We start from the raw sequence: 17946 nt of genomic DNA, 5'->3' as shown, positions 1-17946 counted from the left end.
GACTGTAAATGAAGATGGGCATAGGATGGGAGTCTATGGGAATGACTCAAGTGGTCATTCGAGAAACTGCAGTTTTCGGCACTTCTGCGTTGGCTTTATTTTTCATGATGATAGCAGGCTAACGAGCACTAGCTATTGACTGAAAAGCTTAAAAACAGCAGGACATCCTATCCAGCTAGCACAGAGACTAATTTTAGCTCAAGGCTACAGTCGTCACAAAGAAATGATGTAAAATGTTACTGTCAGCTACGTCAGCTGTTGTTACCAAACAGCTTCCACCATCCCGGAGCCCAGTCCTTACCCCTCCTGCTCTTCTTCTGGCTCTAAGACCTTTTTCACAACATAGTTTGACTTGCCACGGCAGGAAAAGCAAACCAAATGTCACCACCAAATGTCCCTGTAAACCATGCCAGCGAGCCAGAATGTGTAATATGAGGACCCTGGAACTGGCTCACCTGACCTGTTCTGTTCCCGCTATGTGACACGCCCAAATGTCTGCTGTGAAAAGGTCTGTTGTGACGACACAAGGACTCATTTCAAGGTGTTTGTGATTGTGCATGGGGAGAAAGGTGTGCCTCATGTGACTGTGCCCACGATGCAAAAATGATCTTACAGCCTGGCGCTCGTCCTGACTTCCACCTGTTCGGGCTGCATATGTTCCAGAGGACAGTTGAGTATCCTGGTCGGGGTTCATCACACTGCCTATAGCCAGGTCCCCAAGAAACAGAGCTGAGCTTTTTGATGTAGTGGTGAAAGTTAGCAGCACAGACACTGAGCATTGGTGGTATAGTGGTTAGCATAGCTGCTTTCCAAGCAGTTAACCTGGGTTCAATTCCTGGCCAATGGAGGTGAATTGTCCCAGATCGCATCGATTATGTTTGATGGCTGGATGCAGAGTCCTGCTGTGGCTCAGTCTGCCAACATCCTAACGAGCTTAATGTGCACTTTGACTAATTAAACAGATTCCTGGTGCTAACTCCAAGGTCTCCTACTGAACTGAAGCTTGAGTGTTGTTCCTTGCTCTGATAAAGTGTCTGTAAATGTAAAAAAACTTGTTACTTTACACCATCATTATGCAACTAACGGTGTAAAGTGACGACTACAATCTTCTGAGCATCACACATCAAGTTATTTGAGGAAGATCTTTTCCCTCACACTTTATTCCTCTGTGGGTGAACGTCTGATATTTCCTGCTTTTCTCCATCATTTCCACTTTCCCAACATTGTCCCAACATTTACAGTGCCACATCACTTACACTTAGCATGAACAATTCAGATCCGCAGGCATGTTATTTCATCATCATTTTTATTGCAGTTAATTTCACACAAACAATCAGACAGAAATAGAGCCTCATTTTGAATTAGAGATCAAATCCAACAATAAAATCTGCAGATATAAAAAAATTCTGTGAAACTGCATAAAAGGTCCTCTAGTGTTCACATCAGTCACATAAGGACACGACTGAGCTGAAAATGGTTTAAAAGATGAGAACAAGGAAACATGAGGGGTTTAATTCCAAAATTAAAGGTCTGAGACAAAAAATATTACAGAGAATGATGCAACTGAAACGCTCTAAAGATATTATTCAACAATTAACCAACTAAGAATATTTCCGAGATTGATTTGTGCCCAGTTTGGAATTAAAACATGAATATTTTTCTTCTTAAACTGAAGACATGAATCATCAGGCGATTTATTGGGTTTGGAACAAACAGACAAAACTAATTTACGCTTTTTTTGTCATGCAAACACTCAGTGAACACAAATATGTCCAACGGTTAAAATCATATACTTTGAATTAAATTTACATTAACATAAAAATGACTCAAGTCTTACCTACAGTGACTCACTTCTTGCTAGTTCGAGTGAAGGCAGTTCTACACCAGCAACAGTGTGGGAAACGATAATCTGGATTAAATTTACAGTAGAAAACTTTTCTTTTTACAGGGAAATTTTAGTCACTTGTTTCGATTTTCCCTCCTCACAGGGAAACATTTATGCAGCTACAAAGTGCAAAAGGCAACACGACAGGACAGTGAAGCAAAAAAACCAAACAAATGTCAGGACCAGAGTTTTCACATGAAAGATAAAAATCTTCATCTTCCTGAACAACAATAAAGGCACTAAAGGGAAGCATGAAGCAGAGTCAGGCTAACAAAGCTACAGCTACACAGTTCAGCCACTGTATATTTGGTCAAGGTTAGAAAGAATTTGATATAAAAAGTTGTTTCTCTGAGATCCAGTATTTCAAGAAGTAAAAAAAAAAAAAAAAAAAAAATGCCTCAGAAGACACAAAGAAGTCCACGTTGTTTAGCAGAGAGCAGAGCCGGACCCTCAGTCATCAGGAGCCACAGAGAAGCTGCAGTTTTTTTTTTTAAATTACAAGTCAAGCATTTACTAATAAACTCCCTGATTGTGTTCATGAGCTGAGCTTGAAGGGGTGCTATAAAAAAAAATTCTGTGACTGCTTTAACAAAATTCTGGGTTACAGCAAAGCATGTGGAGATGATAACAACATAGTTCAAGGTTGCTGTATATTTTTTGTATATTTATGATAAATATAATTGTATTTATTCTATAAAATAACAATATTTTGTGTGATAAGAAATACAATTTGGATTTTAATGAAATTTGATGTTTTCTACCAAATTTATTATAATTTATCAAACACAAATTCGGGATTTCAACCAAAAATTTTAGGACTGTAAGAGTCTAAAACATTTTTTTATTATCCTTAATTATGGAAATCTACCGAATTAGAAAATATGGAATTATAACAAATACAATTAAGATTGTAACAAATTTACATAAGTAAAAATTAGTAAATAATATTAACAAATATTAGGATTCTACTTAGTAACAAAATGTGATTACAACAAATAAACTTTAGGATTATAGCAAAAACTGTGATTTCACTGAAAGAAGAAAATTTGGGATTATTCCAAATAAATATTAAGATTATAATCTCAATGTTATTAAACAAAATGTATCAAAATCCTAAATTTAACCAAATGACAATATATTAGATTACAACAAATAACATTAACAATCCGGGAGTTTATTGTAAAGTTAATTAATTGTAATATTTTACAATTAAATCCTTCTTGCAGCCCCTGAAACACCTCGGGTCAGCCCTGCTTTAACAAAATTACCACAGATGAAATAAACTCTTCCATTAATCCAACACATTTTCAGTGTTTTTTTCAGCCTAACACACACACACACACACACACACACACACACACAGGGGAACACTGGTGGTGGGGGACTTGTGGAAACTGTCCTCTTTATCGCCTCACAATAGAAGCACAATTATCATCATCATCACAGTCAGGATGTTTGGTTTAATCTCAGTTATCAATCTAATTTCCCCAATTGTTTCTCCGTCTGCAGGAAACATTGTCCTGTCAGGATATAAATACCACAAAAAACGTCCTGCCAAATTTAGCTGGAGGTTAAAATTGTGTGTCAAAAATATCACAAGACATGAATGAGTTTTGGCCTCATGGACCAAGAGTTAGATCAACATTTAGATTTTTGAACCAACCTCCTAATACTCATTGACATTTTTGGACTGTTTCAACAAATGTGATCCCACCACAGGATCAACAGAGGATGTGTGTTTTGTCGATCAAACAAAAACAAAAGACAACGAGGACAAACTTCCGGTTTCACTGGTACAGAGAGGAAACCACATTCAGACAAAAAAGCTACAACTAACAGACATATGTTCGTGCACGAGGCAAGGCCACAGGATGTGAAATGAGCTGGACAGACTCCAAAGTGAAGCTGGTTGATCTGTGTTAACTTCTGACAAAATGTGAGCAAGTTGGGTAAGTTTTGGTTTATAATGTTGGTTTAAGTATTGATTAATTGTTTTAAGTCGAATTTGGGAAATGTTTTTTAGGCAAAATGCTAATATTTGAGGTTCCTGCTATTTGAGGTTCCTGCTCCCCCAACTTTCGGGTTTTATATCAGTGTTTTGACCAAACAACAAATGTGTTAATTGAGAAAGTAATCAGCAGAGAAGGGTTAATAAAAACAATTATCAGTTCCCTCCCTTTATGTTTTATGTAAAGTACTTTGAATTGCTTTGTTTAAAGGTGCTATTATACAAATAAATTTGCCTTATTGTCATTTTCATATGGATAACAAAAGATCATCCTTTTACCACAGGCGCTAGAATATTTTACCCACAAATCAAATTTAAACATAAACGTTTGTCTGACTGTAAGTAAACAGTTAAAATCTGAATATTGTGAATGAAAAACTCACATTTCCTCTAAATGCAGGTATTATTTTAGTTCAGTTTCCCTGGAGGGAGATGACCAAATCTGACCTCAGATCAACATTTCTGTCCAGCTCGGGAAGGGTTGAGGAGGGGGGGCAGTGCATTCTGGGAACAGTGCATTCATATTAGGACAGTACCGTATACAACAATAACAGCAACAACAACATACATCAGCTTATCACACACAGCTTCGGGCTGAACCAAAGTAAGGCTTATTAAAAGTTTGCTTTTCTCTTGACTTTGTTGGTCCTCAGTTCAGAGGTGGGGTGCCACCAGCAGGGGGCAGCAGCACCTGAACGCTGCACAAGCTGGGAAACAAAAAACCAAGAAACACAACTGTCCTCAACGTGCCCTGGAGCAAGGCACTTCACCCACGACTGCTGCAGTGGATAAAACACAGGGAGTAATATGAAGTAGGCTTCTCTGCCTGTGTGAACCAAACATCAGGCCTGTGTCCAGATGTTCAGTCATTTCTACCTCCAGGAGAGAGATTCAGTCCAAACAGTGTCAGTGCAGCGGGACAGTGAAACGCTGGAGTCAGAGAGAATTAAAAACAGTGAAAACATCAGTCGTGTTTCTGAATAACGTTCAGGTGAAGGTCCACACTCACAGACGCTCAGTGATCAGGTTCCTTCCTGTTAAACTCAAGTTGACATTTCCTGTTTTATCTGCCAGGTGGAACAGCTGGACTCGGCTGGGATTTGGATTCTTCAACTAAATTAGGTTTTGGTTGATGTTTGGCATCAAAAATCATTTTTACTTATACTAAGATTTTCTTGAGGAAGATATTTGCAACAAAATGTCTTGGATGCAGGTGTGTTGCACCTAACCCTAACCCTAACCCTTCAGAAACTTTAGGATGATCAATAACTCATGATGCTAAGTGTGCGGGACATTCTTCTTTTCAAACTGCTTCTACTATAAAAAAGCCGTGAACACAAAGTCCACTCTCTAGGTTTTTTCTGGGGCTTTCATCTGTAGCAAAGCAAGTTAATAAGTGAACATTGTGTAAAGATATTTTCTGTTACCCACTGTTTCCAGAGTCAAGAATGAACCTTAATGCCCCAAATTTCTTGACTCTTTTTGACTCTAAAAGGAAAATTCAGGTATTTTCCAACTTCAGTCTATTGCTAATCCAGAGAGCAACTGTCTGTGTTTACTTCTATAGTCACAGACTCAAGTGTTTCAAAATGATTTATGTCAAATTGAAGTTGAAAAACTTTGCTGGACACCATGTTTCCAGAAGCTCCGGGTGAATCGCTACAGTTATGAGACGACGTTTTTTAAACCTTCTGAACTGAAACAGGGCTCCTCACTGTCATCCTCACTGGGGCTGCAGGGTTTCACAGCTGATCACTGAGCACTCATTCTGTGTGAGTGGACGAGTGTTAGGATGAGAACCTGCAGGTTTTATTTTCCTGCTATGGTCAGAGCAGGAACAGGAACCTTGGAGCAAATGTTGATGGTGATTCGCGTCAGTTTCATGAGCCTCACATGGTCCTGTTTGATTTAACACGTGGGTTTCTGTTTGAAAACTTCACTTCTTAACAGGTCACAATTTACAGATGTTTTTTTGTCCTACAGCAGCTGCGTGTGATGCCAATGTCATCTACAGAACGAGGTCACTGCTGAAGAGAAGAGTAAAGCAGGCACAGGAGGAAGAAACACTCCAGCAGAGGTTCAGGTTGGTCCAGTCCTCCAGGCATCGACCAGTGAATCTGGACTGAAGGTTAAAGTGGGCTAAGAGTCTGAAGAGGGTTCATTCACTACTGTGACTCAGCTGCAGTGTGGGAGGACGACAGGAGGAGAGAGAGAGCTGGGGTCAAAGTTCACGTGGACGCTGAGGAAACTGCTGCTGTTACAGAAACTCCTGTCTGAATTTATTATCAACGGCTCTGGGAAAACCTGCGCACGTTTGTTGAAGTTAAGCAGGAGAATAAAAGTCTTGAATGTGCGGCCTGAATCATCATTTCTGACAGCCTGTTTTCATCTGTTGAAATTTAGGAATATGACACTGGTCTCTAAACATTGCAACTTTTTTCTGTGCATTTTGTGCAACTTCATCTTTGAAATATTAGAACTTTATTGTTGAAATTAGGACAGAATAGTTCCACTTCACTCTAATACTGTCTTGATTTACAAAACTTAATTTTTAATAATATATATTTTTGCCTGAGCTGCATCATCTTCCTCATTTCATCATCCTCACGATCCATGAGCAGTCTTCCCTCCGCTGCCTCCCTCATCTCCACGTTATCAAACAGGAAGTCAGGTTTTACAGTGTTAATAAAAAAACAAGCTGAGCCGAGCGGACAGATTCCTGTCATCCCTAAACTATTAAAAACTTCTCTGTACATTTCCCAAACAAAGTGAAGCTTCCTTCCTTCTGGATCATACAATATGTGCCCTGTCACTGCTTTCGAAGAGGGGCGAAGAGGAACCTTTCAGCATTACAGTCAGGAATCATAAAATCAGAGGGATCTTATTGCTTCAAGAGGCGAGAAAAGAGAGAAAGATCAAATATTAAGAAGCTTTCAGACAAAGAACCAGACAAAGTTTGAACACACAAACCTGAGCTGCTGTTACTGATGATCGATCAGACTCTAATCTTTGCTCTTCCTCTGTTTTCCGTCAGTGTAACTGAACATATCATTGGGTTCTGATCAAACTATTTTCTGACACTTTTACTTATCTATCAGCAAAAAAATAGTGTACACTTTATTTTGAATATTTTCACCACTATTCAAATTCAAAATACAGTGTACACTTAAATTGATACTGGATTTTTTCCGTCAGCATTTTCTGCTGCAGGTAGCACACCGACTATAGATAAGTACCTCACACAGCTGCACGTCTCATAACCTAAACTGTCACTTTAAAGCCTGAACAAATTCCCTGCACTGTTTTTACAGTTTTGCCCTTAAACACACACAAGTCCCTCTGAGTGCAACACAACTGTGACATGTTGCTTTTAAATGCTGGAAGTTTTTCAGTCTTCTTACCTGTATGGTTCTTTGTCTGAACTCTTAATAATAATAATAATAATTATAGCATTAATAAAAATATAAATGCTAAGACACAGGTCTTCTATCAGTAGCAATCAGTGGCGTTTGTAGTCTTTCAGAGGCCACTGTTAAAAAGTGTCTTTTTTTGCTTTAAGGTGAATTAGGCTGGTGGAGGAGCAGCGGATGTCCGGCTCTGCCACTGTCGAGCTGTCGCAGCGTCTCCTGGCATCAGGTGGAGCCGTCTGATTTGAATTTAAATAAATCTAAAGAAGAGAACGGAGACATCTCACTCGCCACAGGTGGAAACAGTCGAGGCCAAAGTGACCAGATTTCCTGGACCAACGTCAGGACAGACTCAGAGAAGCTGTTAGAAGCAATCAGCTGCTCCTGTTTCATCCACCCTGAACAAACGGGAGAAAAAACACGATCAAACTGATAAAAGGGCAGCATCCAGATCAGTGCTGAGGCTTTAATTCACCTTCATCAGTCCCACACCAGCTGCCTCTGGCGAGGAAAGTGGTTTTGGATGAAAAGAAGAGGAAAAACTGATCTGATAACAGCGTGAGGTGAACACGAGGAGGGTCATGTCACTGTGAGCTAACATCAAGTCAGGAGAGCTGCATGTAGCTGAAGAGCAGCGGGACCAGGAAGAGCACGTTGAGGCCCACCATCCCGTAGACGATGTATCTGTAGGGCAGCTCCACCTCCATGTGCTGCCTGGCCTTCCTCACGTCGTCGCTGGGCACCCCGAACACGCGGCACACCAGTGGGATGGTGATGGCCTTCATCAGCGCCCGCGTGGCCATCAGCACCAGGACGCCGAGGACGAGCCGCAGCAAGGCCGTGCCCACCAGACCCGCGCTGAGGGCGGGCATGGTGAACGGGAGCTGGTCCGGTGTCGGGTCAGGCAGCAGGCCCAGGTAGTGGTTGACGTGGGAGGCCAGGGCCACGCCGGCCCCCGTGCCCAGGATCTGAGCGGTGTCGCCCCGCGAGGTGCTCCAGGTGTCCAGGGTGAAGGAGAAGAGGCCGAGGCCCAGGTGGAGGGAGATGATGATGAGGGGGGCGTATCGGCAGGTCAGGTTGAAGCCATCGATGTGGTCCAAGGCTGGGAGGAAGAAGAGCAGGATCAGGACGCTGTACAGGACGCCGGCCATCACGTCCTGGGGGAAACAAACAGAGACAGAGAAGGTAGAGGTTTCATCCACACATCTACAGTGAGAACCACATGAGGTCCTGGTCTCAGGCTGGATAGGAGACGGTCACCATGACAACCAGCAATGCCAAAATTCTAGTCACCTCCTTATTTCATTGTTTTTATTTTAAAATGATAATTAATTGTATTTTTATTTTTACTACACTTGTTTTATTTAACAAATGTGATGATGATTAGTCAGCGTTTGAAGTCTCAGTTTACTGCTCACTGTTGAGTGAAGCATTTATTGTCTGTGACGCAGGGTTAGTGAGTGCGTGAAGAAGGATAAAGAGTTCATGGTCTTGCTCAAGCGCAGGACACACGGCTGCTGGGAGCAAAAGCCTGACGTCCTGAGAAAGAAAACACGTGACTTTACGGAGGTGACTCCTCTGACTCTTCTCGTTCAGGCGTCTTTATCTCTCACAGTCATCCGTCCTGATCATTTCTTCACTGTTGTTCTCATTCCTCTGACCTCTGACCTTTACCCAGATGAGGCTCTTGTGTTTGCTCGGCGATGGGTTGGTGCAGAGCCTCCGAAGTCCTGAGTTGTGCGTTTTTATCTTGTGCATAGGAAATAGTGCCTTTTACACCCGACATTTATCTAAGATATTGTGCACAAAGATAACAACATGTGCACGTGGCTGGTATGGATCCTGTGAGAACAAGACACTGACGAGGCTCTGACCAAAGTTACCATAATAAAGAAAGACTGACCGATTGAATTGTATCCTGCATAAACAACACAAAGTCTAAAACCAAATCGGCTGATTCTCTACTCTGTGTGACCAGAGCTCTTGGGCGCAGCATCTGGAGCAAGTAACAATCTCTTGAGATAAATATTTGTTGGTGCATTTCCTTCTGATGGATGAAGGAAGTTGAGGACTGCTGACAGGAAACAGGAACTCAGCTCAACATGGCCATGAACCCTAAACACAAACACAAAGCTCATCACAACCATTTATTTATTGACCTGAGCAGCAAACTGACAGTTGGCTTCCTGCTCTGACTGGAGTTCGTTAATAAACTGACCTGACCAAGAACTCTTTATATAAAGTAGTTCAAACCGGCTACAACAGTAAAACGCTGCTGAACTATTGATGCATCAATGTTAAATATCTGATCAGGAGAGATTTTACTGCACGATGAAGTACTTTTACTTTTGACACCTGAAGTACATGTAGCTGATTTACAGAGTTGTACTGGCACTGTTACTGAGAGCTTCGTCCACCTCTGGCCTTCACAACCTGAAGTGTCGACAGTGACAGTTGTAGTTAATGTTACCACAAAAACAACTCCCTGTGGTTCCTCCAAAAAACGGATTTAGCTCCTTCCAGCACTTTCTGCCAGGTTGAGGTTCTAAAACTATGTCACAGATGAAGTTTTTATAATGGTTAGTTATAGCCAGGGGTTAAAGTGGGCTGGAGGAATCCAGTACGGTGTTCCAGCACCTTTGATTAATAAGTGAATGAAAGCGAGTGTCTGAACAGAGAGCGAGGGAAGCTCCTTCTGGCATCACACAAGTTGATGTTCCTTAACTCCATTGTTGCAAAACAGGCGTCGCCCCAAATGTCCAGGAAATGTAAAAAGCTCTGTGATTATAAAGATCAGCTGCACGTGTGATTAAGAGAAGAGCAGAGGAGCAGAATCACTTGCTGACTGGTGAAATGTGCTTCTGGTGTGAACAGCCAGGCTGCTGCTCATGTGACACAGAGTCGGACTGGTGTTACCAAATCCCACTTTAACCGCTGGTTATAACACACACACACACACACACACACACACACACACACACACACACACACACACACACACACACACACACGACCAGTGCTCCCTCCGTGTGTCTTTTTGGGTTGTTTTCTAGTCCTTGAATTTACCAGCATGAATATTATACAAGTGACAAACCTACTTTCCTTTACCAGGTTAAAAAATTCATAAGATTTCATATGTTTTGTGTTGCAGGGTAAGTTGTCAGTCTGTGTATGTGCACAGTGGGTGGGTAGTGTGTAAATCAACACCTGAAAGTCCTTCATCAGGTTGACTGAGGTGTGTAAAGTACTTTCTTTGCTCCAGGGTGTGACAGCAGGTTTCTAATCAGTGTCTATTTTCCCTGGAGAAGAAATCGATGATGGTTACTGTATATTTACACCAGCACTCATCCACCAGCCAAACACTGGGACGTTTCAGTTGTGCCTGGCAGGTTAGTCGACTTGGACGGCCACAATGGCAGGAGACCAAGGTCGTGTTACAGTTTCAATATCTATTTGGCTGCTTAAACACATGTTGTGGTCCATATAAGCCCTGATCTCACTGTCAGTCATTAACCCGCGCTGAGCTATGAGAGCTGGCGTCTCATGTTGGCAGGTCGCTCAGCAGGAACTGGTGTCCCTGCAGAGTAACTGACGGCACACAGCAACGCTGCAAGGACACATTTTACTGCACAACTGTTTAAAGGTGACGATGAGGTAACAGACGGGAAACCTCTCGGAAGGTTACTGCTGTTTATCACTGCTGCCGCTGCAAACTTTTATCAGCCCTCTCTCTCCTAATGACAAACACACAGTGAGTGAAAGCCTTCAGCCGCCTGTAATTTTCTCCTCCACTGACTCAAGTAGAGGGAGCTCTGAAACAATGAGCTGCCTGATCTATAAATGTCCAGAAGGATCAGGAGCTGGTGGCACGGTGGCCTGAAGGACCAGCACGGCCGTTTGGGAGAAGCTTTTATCTAAAGTGCTTTACAATGAAAATAAATGAGTGTATTTACTGTCAGGCTGTGTGGCCTCAGTGGAAACACGACCACGAACAGGCCTGTATATAAAAGCCTGACTTGAGGTGACTCCTATCTGCTGTTCATCTGGATACATAAACACTTAATGGATCCTGCAATCAACAGCCATTAAATGACTGTGGAAGTTCAATATGTGTGTGAGCTGTGGACATACAGCAAGGTGAATGACAACCTGTATTTATTAGAGCTGAAGCTAAATATCATTTCCATTATTCATCAGAGTGTTTTGCTTATTAATTTCTCCATCCATCATTTGGCCCATAAACTGTCGGCCGACAGTGAATGTTTATCATGTTTGTGCAAAGGAACAGTTTCAAATCTAAATATATTCAGTTGTTTGTAATGAAAAGCTAACAAAAAAACACCAAATCCTGAAAGATGAAACTTACGAAATTTTGGCTTTTTTGATCAAACAATTTCTGAAAAATGTATCACACACTCCCAGAGCACAAGTCCTCGAAAGTCAAGTCCTGTTTTGTCAAAACCCAGAGTGATTCAGTTTCCTGTCAGAACAGTAAAACAAGCAAATCCTCACAAGTGAGAAGGTGAAAGCAGAAAATCTTAGCTTGAAATATGATTATTCAAACGTCAAATTGGTTATAGATAATCGATTGATTAATTAATCAATTGATTCAGCCACAATCACATAACAAATTTGCCTCAAGAGGACCATGTAATCTGTTGAAAAGCCAATCAGCTTTGTACAGTGACTGACTGGATTTTGCATGAACACACAATTGTCTGCTTTGTTTATACAGTTTCCTAAGAAAGATGAATGTTTGTGCTGTTGCACTGCTTTTTTTAAACTGGGTGGTGCACAGCTGGAAAATCACACAGCAAAATTATAAAATTTATAATCATAAAAATCCATTTAATGTTATAGAGAAACAGTTTATTTGAAAACCAAAAACTCCACATAAAACCCTTTAAAAGGTTTCAACTTCGCCGTCACGTTCTGCTGCAACATTAATTAATAAATGCAACAGAGGAAAGAGGAGAAACAACTTTAGACACCACCAACCAACCAATTAGTGTGTTTCATGTACGCTAGTTTCAGCTAGTGCACATAAACTACTGGGAACTGCACTTCTCATTAGTGCTTAACTCATTTTACAATGTGAACTTTTGATTCAAGCTAAAACAGCAAAAAGCTGAGTGAAAGTGCTCATTTAGCAGTTTGGCAAAAGGGTTGCAGATGTCAACAACATCATCAGCAGCAGAACAGGTTTTTGTCTCCGAGCTCTTCCTGCAGAACAAAGGAGCAGGAAGTAGTTTCATTGGGCGTGATGATTTCCAGAACACATTAAGTGCCCAGCAGGCCTGGCAGAGCAGACCGCTAATGGCTCCCCATGTGTTCAAGCTCCACTCCCTGAAACACAACAGTCCCCATATGGCCTGACTGCAGACATCAGACTGTGTTATCAGGTGGAAACGAGCTCCGTGCACGTCGACCCGCAGACTGGTCCATCTCACATACCTCCAGGTCTGAGGTCTCGACCCAAATGTTGTGTTTCTGAGATCACTGTTTAAACAACGTGCGAGTTAAAGAAAACATGGAGCTGATTAATGGTCCTAACACCTTCCTGTTCACACTCCTCCTTCTTAACTCATTCAATTCTCAACATACAGATATGACAGACATATATTTAGATTCAGTGTAACTTATACTTCCAAAAGTTACATTTACCTAAGAATAAACATCCATAAATCCCCTGAGGAATCGGAGAACAAACACACTCCTTATAACCACAGAACTTCCCTGAGAATCATCACGTTTTTAAGTTTTCTTCAGTGTTAGGAATCCAGTGATAATTAACTAAGGCTTCAATACAAACAGCCACTGCTAACATGCTAACAGCTAATTCTGGATACTTGTGATGAGGCCAATTTACCAAAATGTAAAATAATACAGACTAAAAACAACAAGGCTCAAGCTGAATCCCACAGCGTAACTAATTTCATCTTTGGCAATATTATATTTCCTGTTTACATCCACCAAACATGATGGGAAGTGTAGTTCTGTAGGTACAGAGACACCAAGACTGTCCATTCATATACACACGTTTGCCCTATGTTGAAAACCTGTCACCACACAAACCAATGTATTTATTTAAAGTCCAGCATCATCATCAGCATTGGTATATAAACACCTAAAGGTCATTGGAAGCAGATCTAAGGACATTTTAAGTGTTTATTATTCACAGTATTGTTCTGTTCTGCCTTAAATAAACCACCATTATTATTACTATTACTTTCAACAATTATAACTTCCTCTATGAAGAAATATTTTATACTAGTAAAACTCTATTGTCATGGATTTCAACAGGAGGACTTAAAAATGTTTAAATACAATCTGCTTACAACTTTATTATAGTGTGTTATCAAACATGTATTATATGTTCATATACTCGGCTTAAAGTAAGGTGGCTTTCCTGGATAATGGATGGAGTGACTCTGATGAAAGCCTGTAAATACAGAGAGGAAAAGGTGAGAAAAAAGGCTTTGGGTTCAAAGGTAAAAACCCATCACATAAAACTGACTGTGACTGGACTTCAATCTAAACTCTAGCGAGAGAGAGATCCCAAATTTTCCAAAGATCCCAAATATGTCTGAATTACATGGATTCGTCAAAGTTTCCCAGCTGATGTAATGATACTGGTTTGAATATCTGACCCAGGACAAGGATGACATATTTCAACTGAAGAAGTAAATACAGAATATTTACAGAGACACTGTGACACCGTGTGGAAAATCTGGTTTCTTATTTGAGCTTATTGAAGAGGACGTTTTAGAGAAGATGAGTTTAAGAGATTGTCGAGATAAACTGGCATCACTGGTGGCAAGTAAACTGGTCTGTAATGTGCTGTTGCTATGGTTACAGATATTATTTACATCCATCATGTGAATGAGGAGGAGCAGCAGGAGCTTCTGGGCTACAGAAAGACAGACGGTTTTATCTGGACTGTCACATTTATGCTTTGGCAGGAGGAGGAGGAGGAGGAGGAGGACGACGACGACCAAGAGCTGAGTGAGACAGGAGAGGAGCATGTGGAGAACACATTAACTGTCACAGGAAGAAACAGTAAAAGTTCTTAGGAAACAGATGGTGAGAAGCTCCTTGTTGTTAGTAAATGATGCACCCACCAGGACAGCACTAGGTCCTCTGAAACATTTTGATTTGTTTGACTTCATTAATAATAATAATAATAATAAATAAATATCTCAATGATAAATAATAAATAAAGATATACTTGCTGATTTAAGATCAGTTTAAGGTGTTGCACTTTGTAGAACTGAAACCATTTTTAATCTGGGTTTCGACAAAGTGTTCCATGTTAAATTTAAGACGTTATAAACACAACAGATTGCAGCAGATGGTCTGGACCCACAGAGCCCTGGTCTCAGCATCGTGGACTCAGTCTGGGATCACAGAGACTGACACAGTCTGAATCCTCAGAAGGTTCTCCAAGATGCTGGACCAACCTACCTGCGAAGCACCTGAGGAACTGTGAGCAGGTGTACCGAGGAGAACTGGTGCCGGTTCAAAGACAAAGCGGAAAAAACTCATCTGATTTAGGTTTTTTCTGTTTGCTTCACTTTGTATGAAGATCATTTTTGAAAGCATCCTCACTTTTCCTTTTCCTTTAGAGTCTAAAACGTCTGCGCAGGAACAGTGCTTCAGGGAGCTTGTTTGACCCTTTGTGAACTCTTGAGATCATCTTGGGAGTGGCGCAGACACCCGTTGTGTAAACGGGACATTACTCGTGGTTATTTATTGAGTTAACAGGGACTTAAGTGCTGCCTCACTGTCACAACCATAATCACAGTAACGACCTCGCTCTCAGGAAAAACTGTTGCTCATTAAAGGAGCTCGGGATTTGCGGAGTCTGATTTTCACAGACAGTTGTGGTATTGTTCATGCTATGGATGAACTTGAATCTGATTGGCCAGGACAAGTCTCAAGTTGTTTGGACCAGGATGACTCAGACCTGGATCCTATAATTTACTCACTGTGAATTGTAAATCTAATTAACTGTTGAATTAATCATCTTAATGTTTTTCTAGGTCAGATCTCGTTTATCTGAGGAGAAAGCATGAATGTTTTCTTTCTGCTGGGATGGTCACAGACGGAGCAGAGTAACGTGTGGTTCCTGAGGTGGAGGGCCTGACTGCCACCCCCCTGCGGGCAGCCACTGAGAGCCCTTAAAGAGAGTCTCTGATGTGGGATTACCTTCTGCAGTTTATCTGGGAGGACGGCCAGCGCGCTGTAACGTCTGCTGGTCCCACAACAACATCCATCAGTCACTATGACCGTGACCACAGAGACTGTTGCCCTGACGACAGACAGCCCGACCCCAACAGTGCACGGAGACTGACATCACTTAGCAGTGAAAGGAATAAATGTGACTGATGCATGGACAGAAACACCCACATGATTCTGTGGTGTCTGAATTATTCACCAGAACATCTATTTCCTTAAAATAACTTCTAAACCTCAGTAATCCGACTAAACTCACCCTTAAACCACATTTCAACAGTAAGCTTATGTATTGACATATCGCCCAACCCAAGAACCAGTTTGAAAAAAAATATCATTAACTTAAGGTCCAATTACATCTCATCAAGACTGTGGAGAGCAGTTGAAAGCTCCAGAAAAAGCTAGTGAGTGGACCTTGATCTCCAACATCCCCTCTCTTTTAGCTCCGTTCTTGGTCTCTACCAACTCCTGAAGGGCTGAACACTTTCATTTGGGGGCAGTGGGAGAACTGTGGGGGGGCTGTTTCACAGAGATATCTTCTTTCATTCCCAACAGTTGGTTCACTGATGCACTTCGTAGAAAATTAAGGTACTTTCCTACCTGTTGTACTGTGGTTGTTAAGTGACCACATTCAAATTTTCTAGAGAATATTTCTTCTTGGGACGCGTCAGTCTTTCATTATCGGTGGGTGGTTTGCAGACTAAGAGAAAAGCTGTAATGCTGGAGGGGAACCTGAGGTAAACACACCCACCCGGTGGTGTTAGATTATGTTTTGCATGACAGTACCTGTATTGTACAGCCGTTGATCTCGTCTCATAGGCCTGCTGTCGGCAAAACAATCTGCTAATGTGAGAGCGGCAGACAAAAGAAACTGGGGCAGGTTTTTGCAGGCACAAATATTCCTAAAGTTTTCCACTTAGAAATTGTGAGGTGCTGCCTTTTAGTGTTTTACCCACCTACACATCTGCACTGAGCTCAGACACATACACACCTGAGCATGTTGGGGCCGACCCCAAGAGAAAGCGAGGAGAGTGAACATGACATTTAACAAAGCACGGCTGTAGTATGAGTGAACTTTGTTCTGTACACAGATTAAAATGCCCGGAATGAAAACGCAGCCAGAAAACTAAACTAAAGCATGAAGTCATTTTAGGGAACAGCTGATAATAACAACAACCCCGCTGGGTGTGAAGGAGTAGCAGACACCTGGCAGATGTTGGTAAACTTGGGTCAGTTTCTCCACATTTCTAACGTCTGCAGCAGGAAAACCATTGTTTGGAGACTTGAGTTCAGATTCCACCTCCTGCTTAAAAATCAATGGGGGGAAAGGTTTCCTGTTTCACAGCCGGCCTGCTAATCACACCATACAAATAACAGACGCTTCAGTTTACATGCTAAAGTCCCACTACGCTCAAAAATGTGTCTCTCTTACTGTTAGGTTACTGTGATGTTTGAGTGCAGAATGATGTGTGTGCAGAGTTCACAATAATTATCACAGCGGGCGACACGGTGATCTAAACTCCAGACCCACTTAGCAGCTGTTTTAAAGCTTTTAACTGCATCTCACTGTCTTCATCAGCTGATGACGCTCATTCACTGACTGTGGCTGAAAGCTCTGAAGAAGTGAATGTTGGGTTGATGTATTTGACTCATGCACTGACAAACTGACTGCATGAATCCTTGTCTTGGAATCGAACTGTGGACTGTGGAAGTATTTTGGACTGCACGCTGCAGATGGCAAAAAAACCCAAAACAATAATGCTGTTTGATGACTCAGTAAAAAGCTGCTGCCTTTCTCTCCAACCACAACAGGTCTGAGGGGAAAGTGATGCACAGAAATGAGGCAGAGTAAAAAGTTAAGTCATCAAAAGCTAAAAGAATAATATAAATTTCATGTTTTTCTTTCAGGATGAGGAAACTGGTGAACTTACAGCTTCTCTGCTGCAGTGGGAGTAAATTAAAAACTTACAAACCCTCTGTGCAAAGACAGTGTTGGAGCCAACTGTGTTACTACATCCTCTGATGCATTACTATCTTCTGGACCACATTTTGCCATGATGGCACAGACGAACAAACACAGACTCACAAGATGAAAAACAATACCAGCCCTGCTGTTGTGGCTGGTAACTCAAACACAGCTGGTGCTCTAAAACTGTAACGTAGGTTGTCTTTCATTTAATTCAAAATAAATATGTGTTTGTTCAAAGAGACAGCCCGACTCTGAGGTAACAGAAAATGTACAGTGTCTGTTTTCAGCTGCCAAACTTTCAGAGAAATGACCTGTGTCATGTTCTGTGTGCAGTTGTCCTACAGTTACTCTGATGACATCAGAACCTGACGCTGGCCCAGTTCTGGTGATAGATACTGTTCCCTTCAGCTATCATGTTTAAACAGACAGAGAGACGTTACAC

General features: G+C 41.6%; 1 protein-coding gene across 2 annotated transcripts in view; it reads right to left on the bottom strand.

Moving 5' to 3' along the window:
* Nucleotides 1-1287: 1287 nt before the first annotated feature.
* sgpp1b (sphingosine-1-phosphate phosphatase 1b) overlaps nt 1288-17946 on the bottom strand; it is a 29912-nt gene continuing 13253 nt past the window's right edge. Inside the window, exons 3-4 of one of the 2 annotated variants that reach the window (XR_011693719.1) lie at nt 7317-8457; nt 1288-7270 (exon numbers count right to left, since the gene is read on the bottom strand). Coding sequence is in view for 1 of the 2 variants with exons in the window: in XM_071498852.1 (XP_071354953.1) it covers nt 7906-8457 (552 nt within the window). In the remaining variant the exon portion in view is untranslated. Of the gene's footprint in view, nt 8458-17946 lie in introns of both variants that reach the window. The other variant, XM_071498852.1, reaches the window with a different exon arrangement.

This window comes from Trachinotus anak, unplaced genomic scaffold (assembly GCF_046630095.1).
Source record: "Trachinotus anak isolate AG129_WGS33_773 ecotype Australia unplaced genomic scaffold, CSIRO_AGI_Tana_v1 ptg000015l, whole genome shotgun sequence".
Classification (NCBI taxonomy): domain Eukaryota; kingdom Metazoa; phylum Chordata; class Actinopteri; order Carangiformes; family Carangidae; genus Trachinotus; species Trachinotus anak.
The sequence above is the reverse complement of the archived record's forward strand: the minus strand, read 5'-3'. Positions and strand labels throughout refer to the sequence as shown.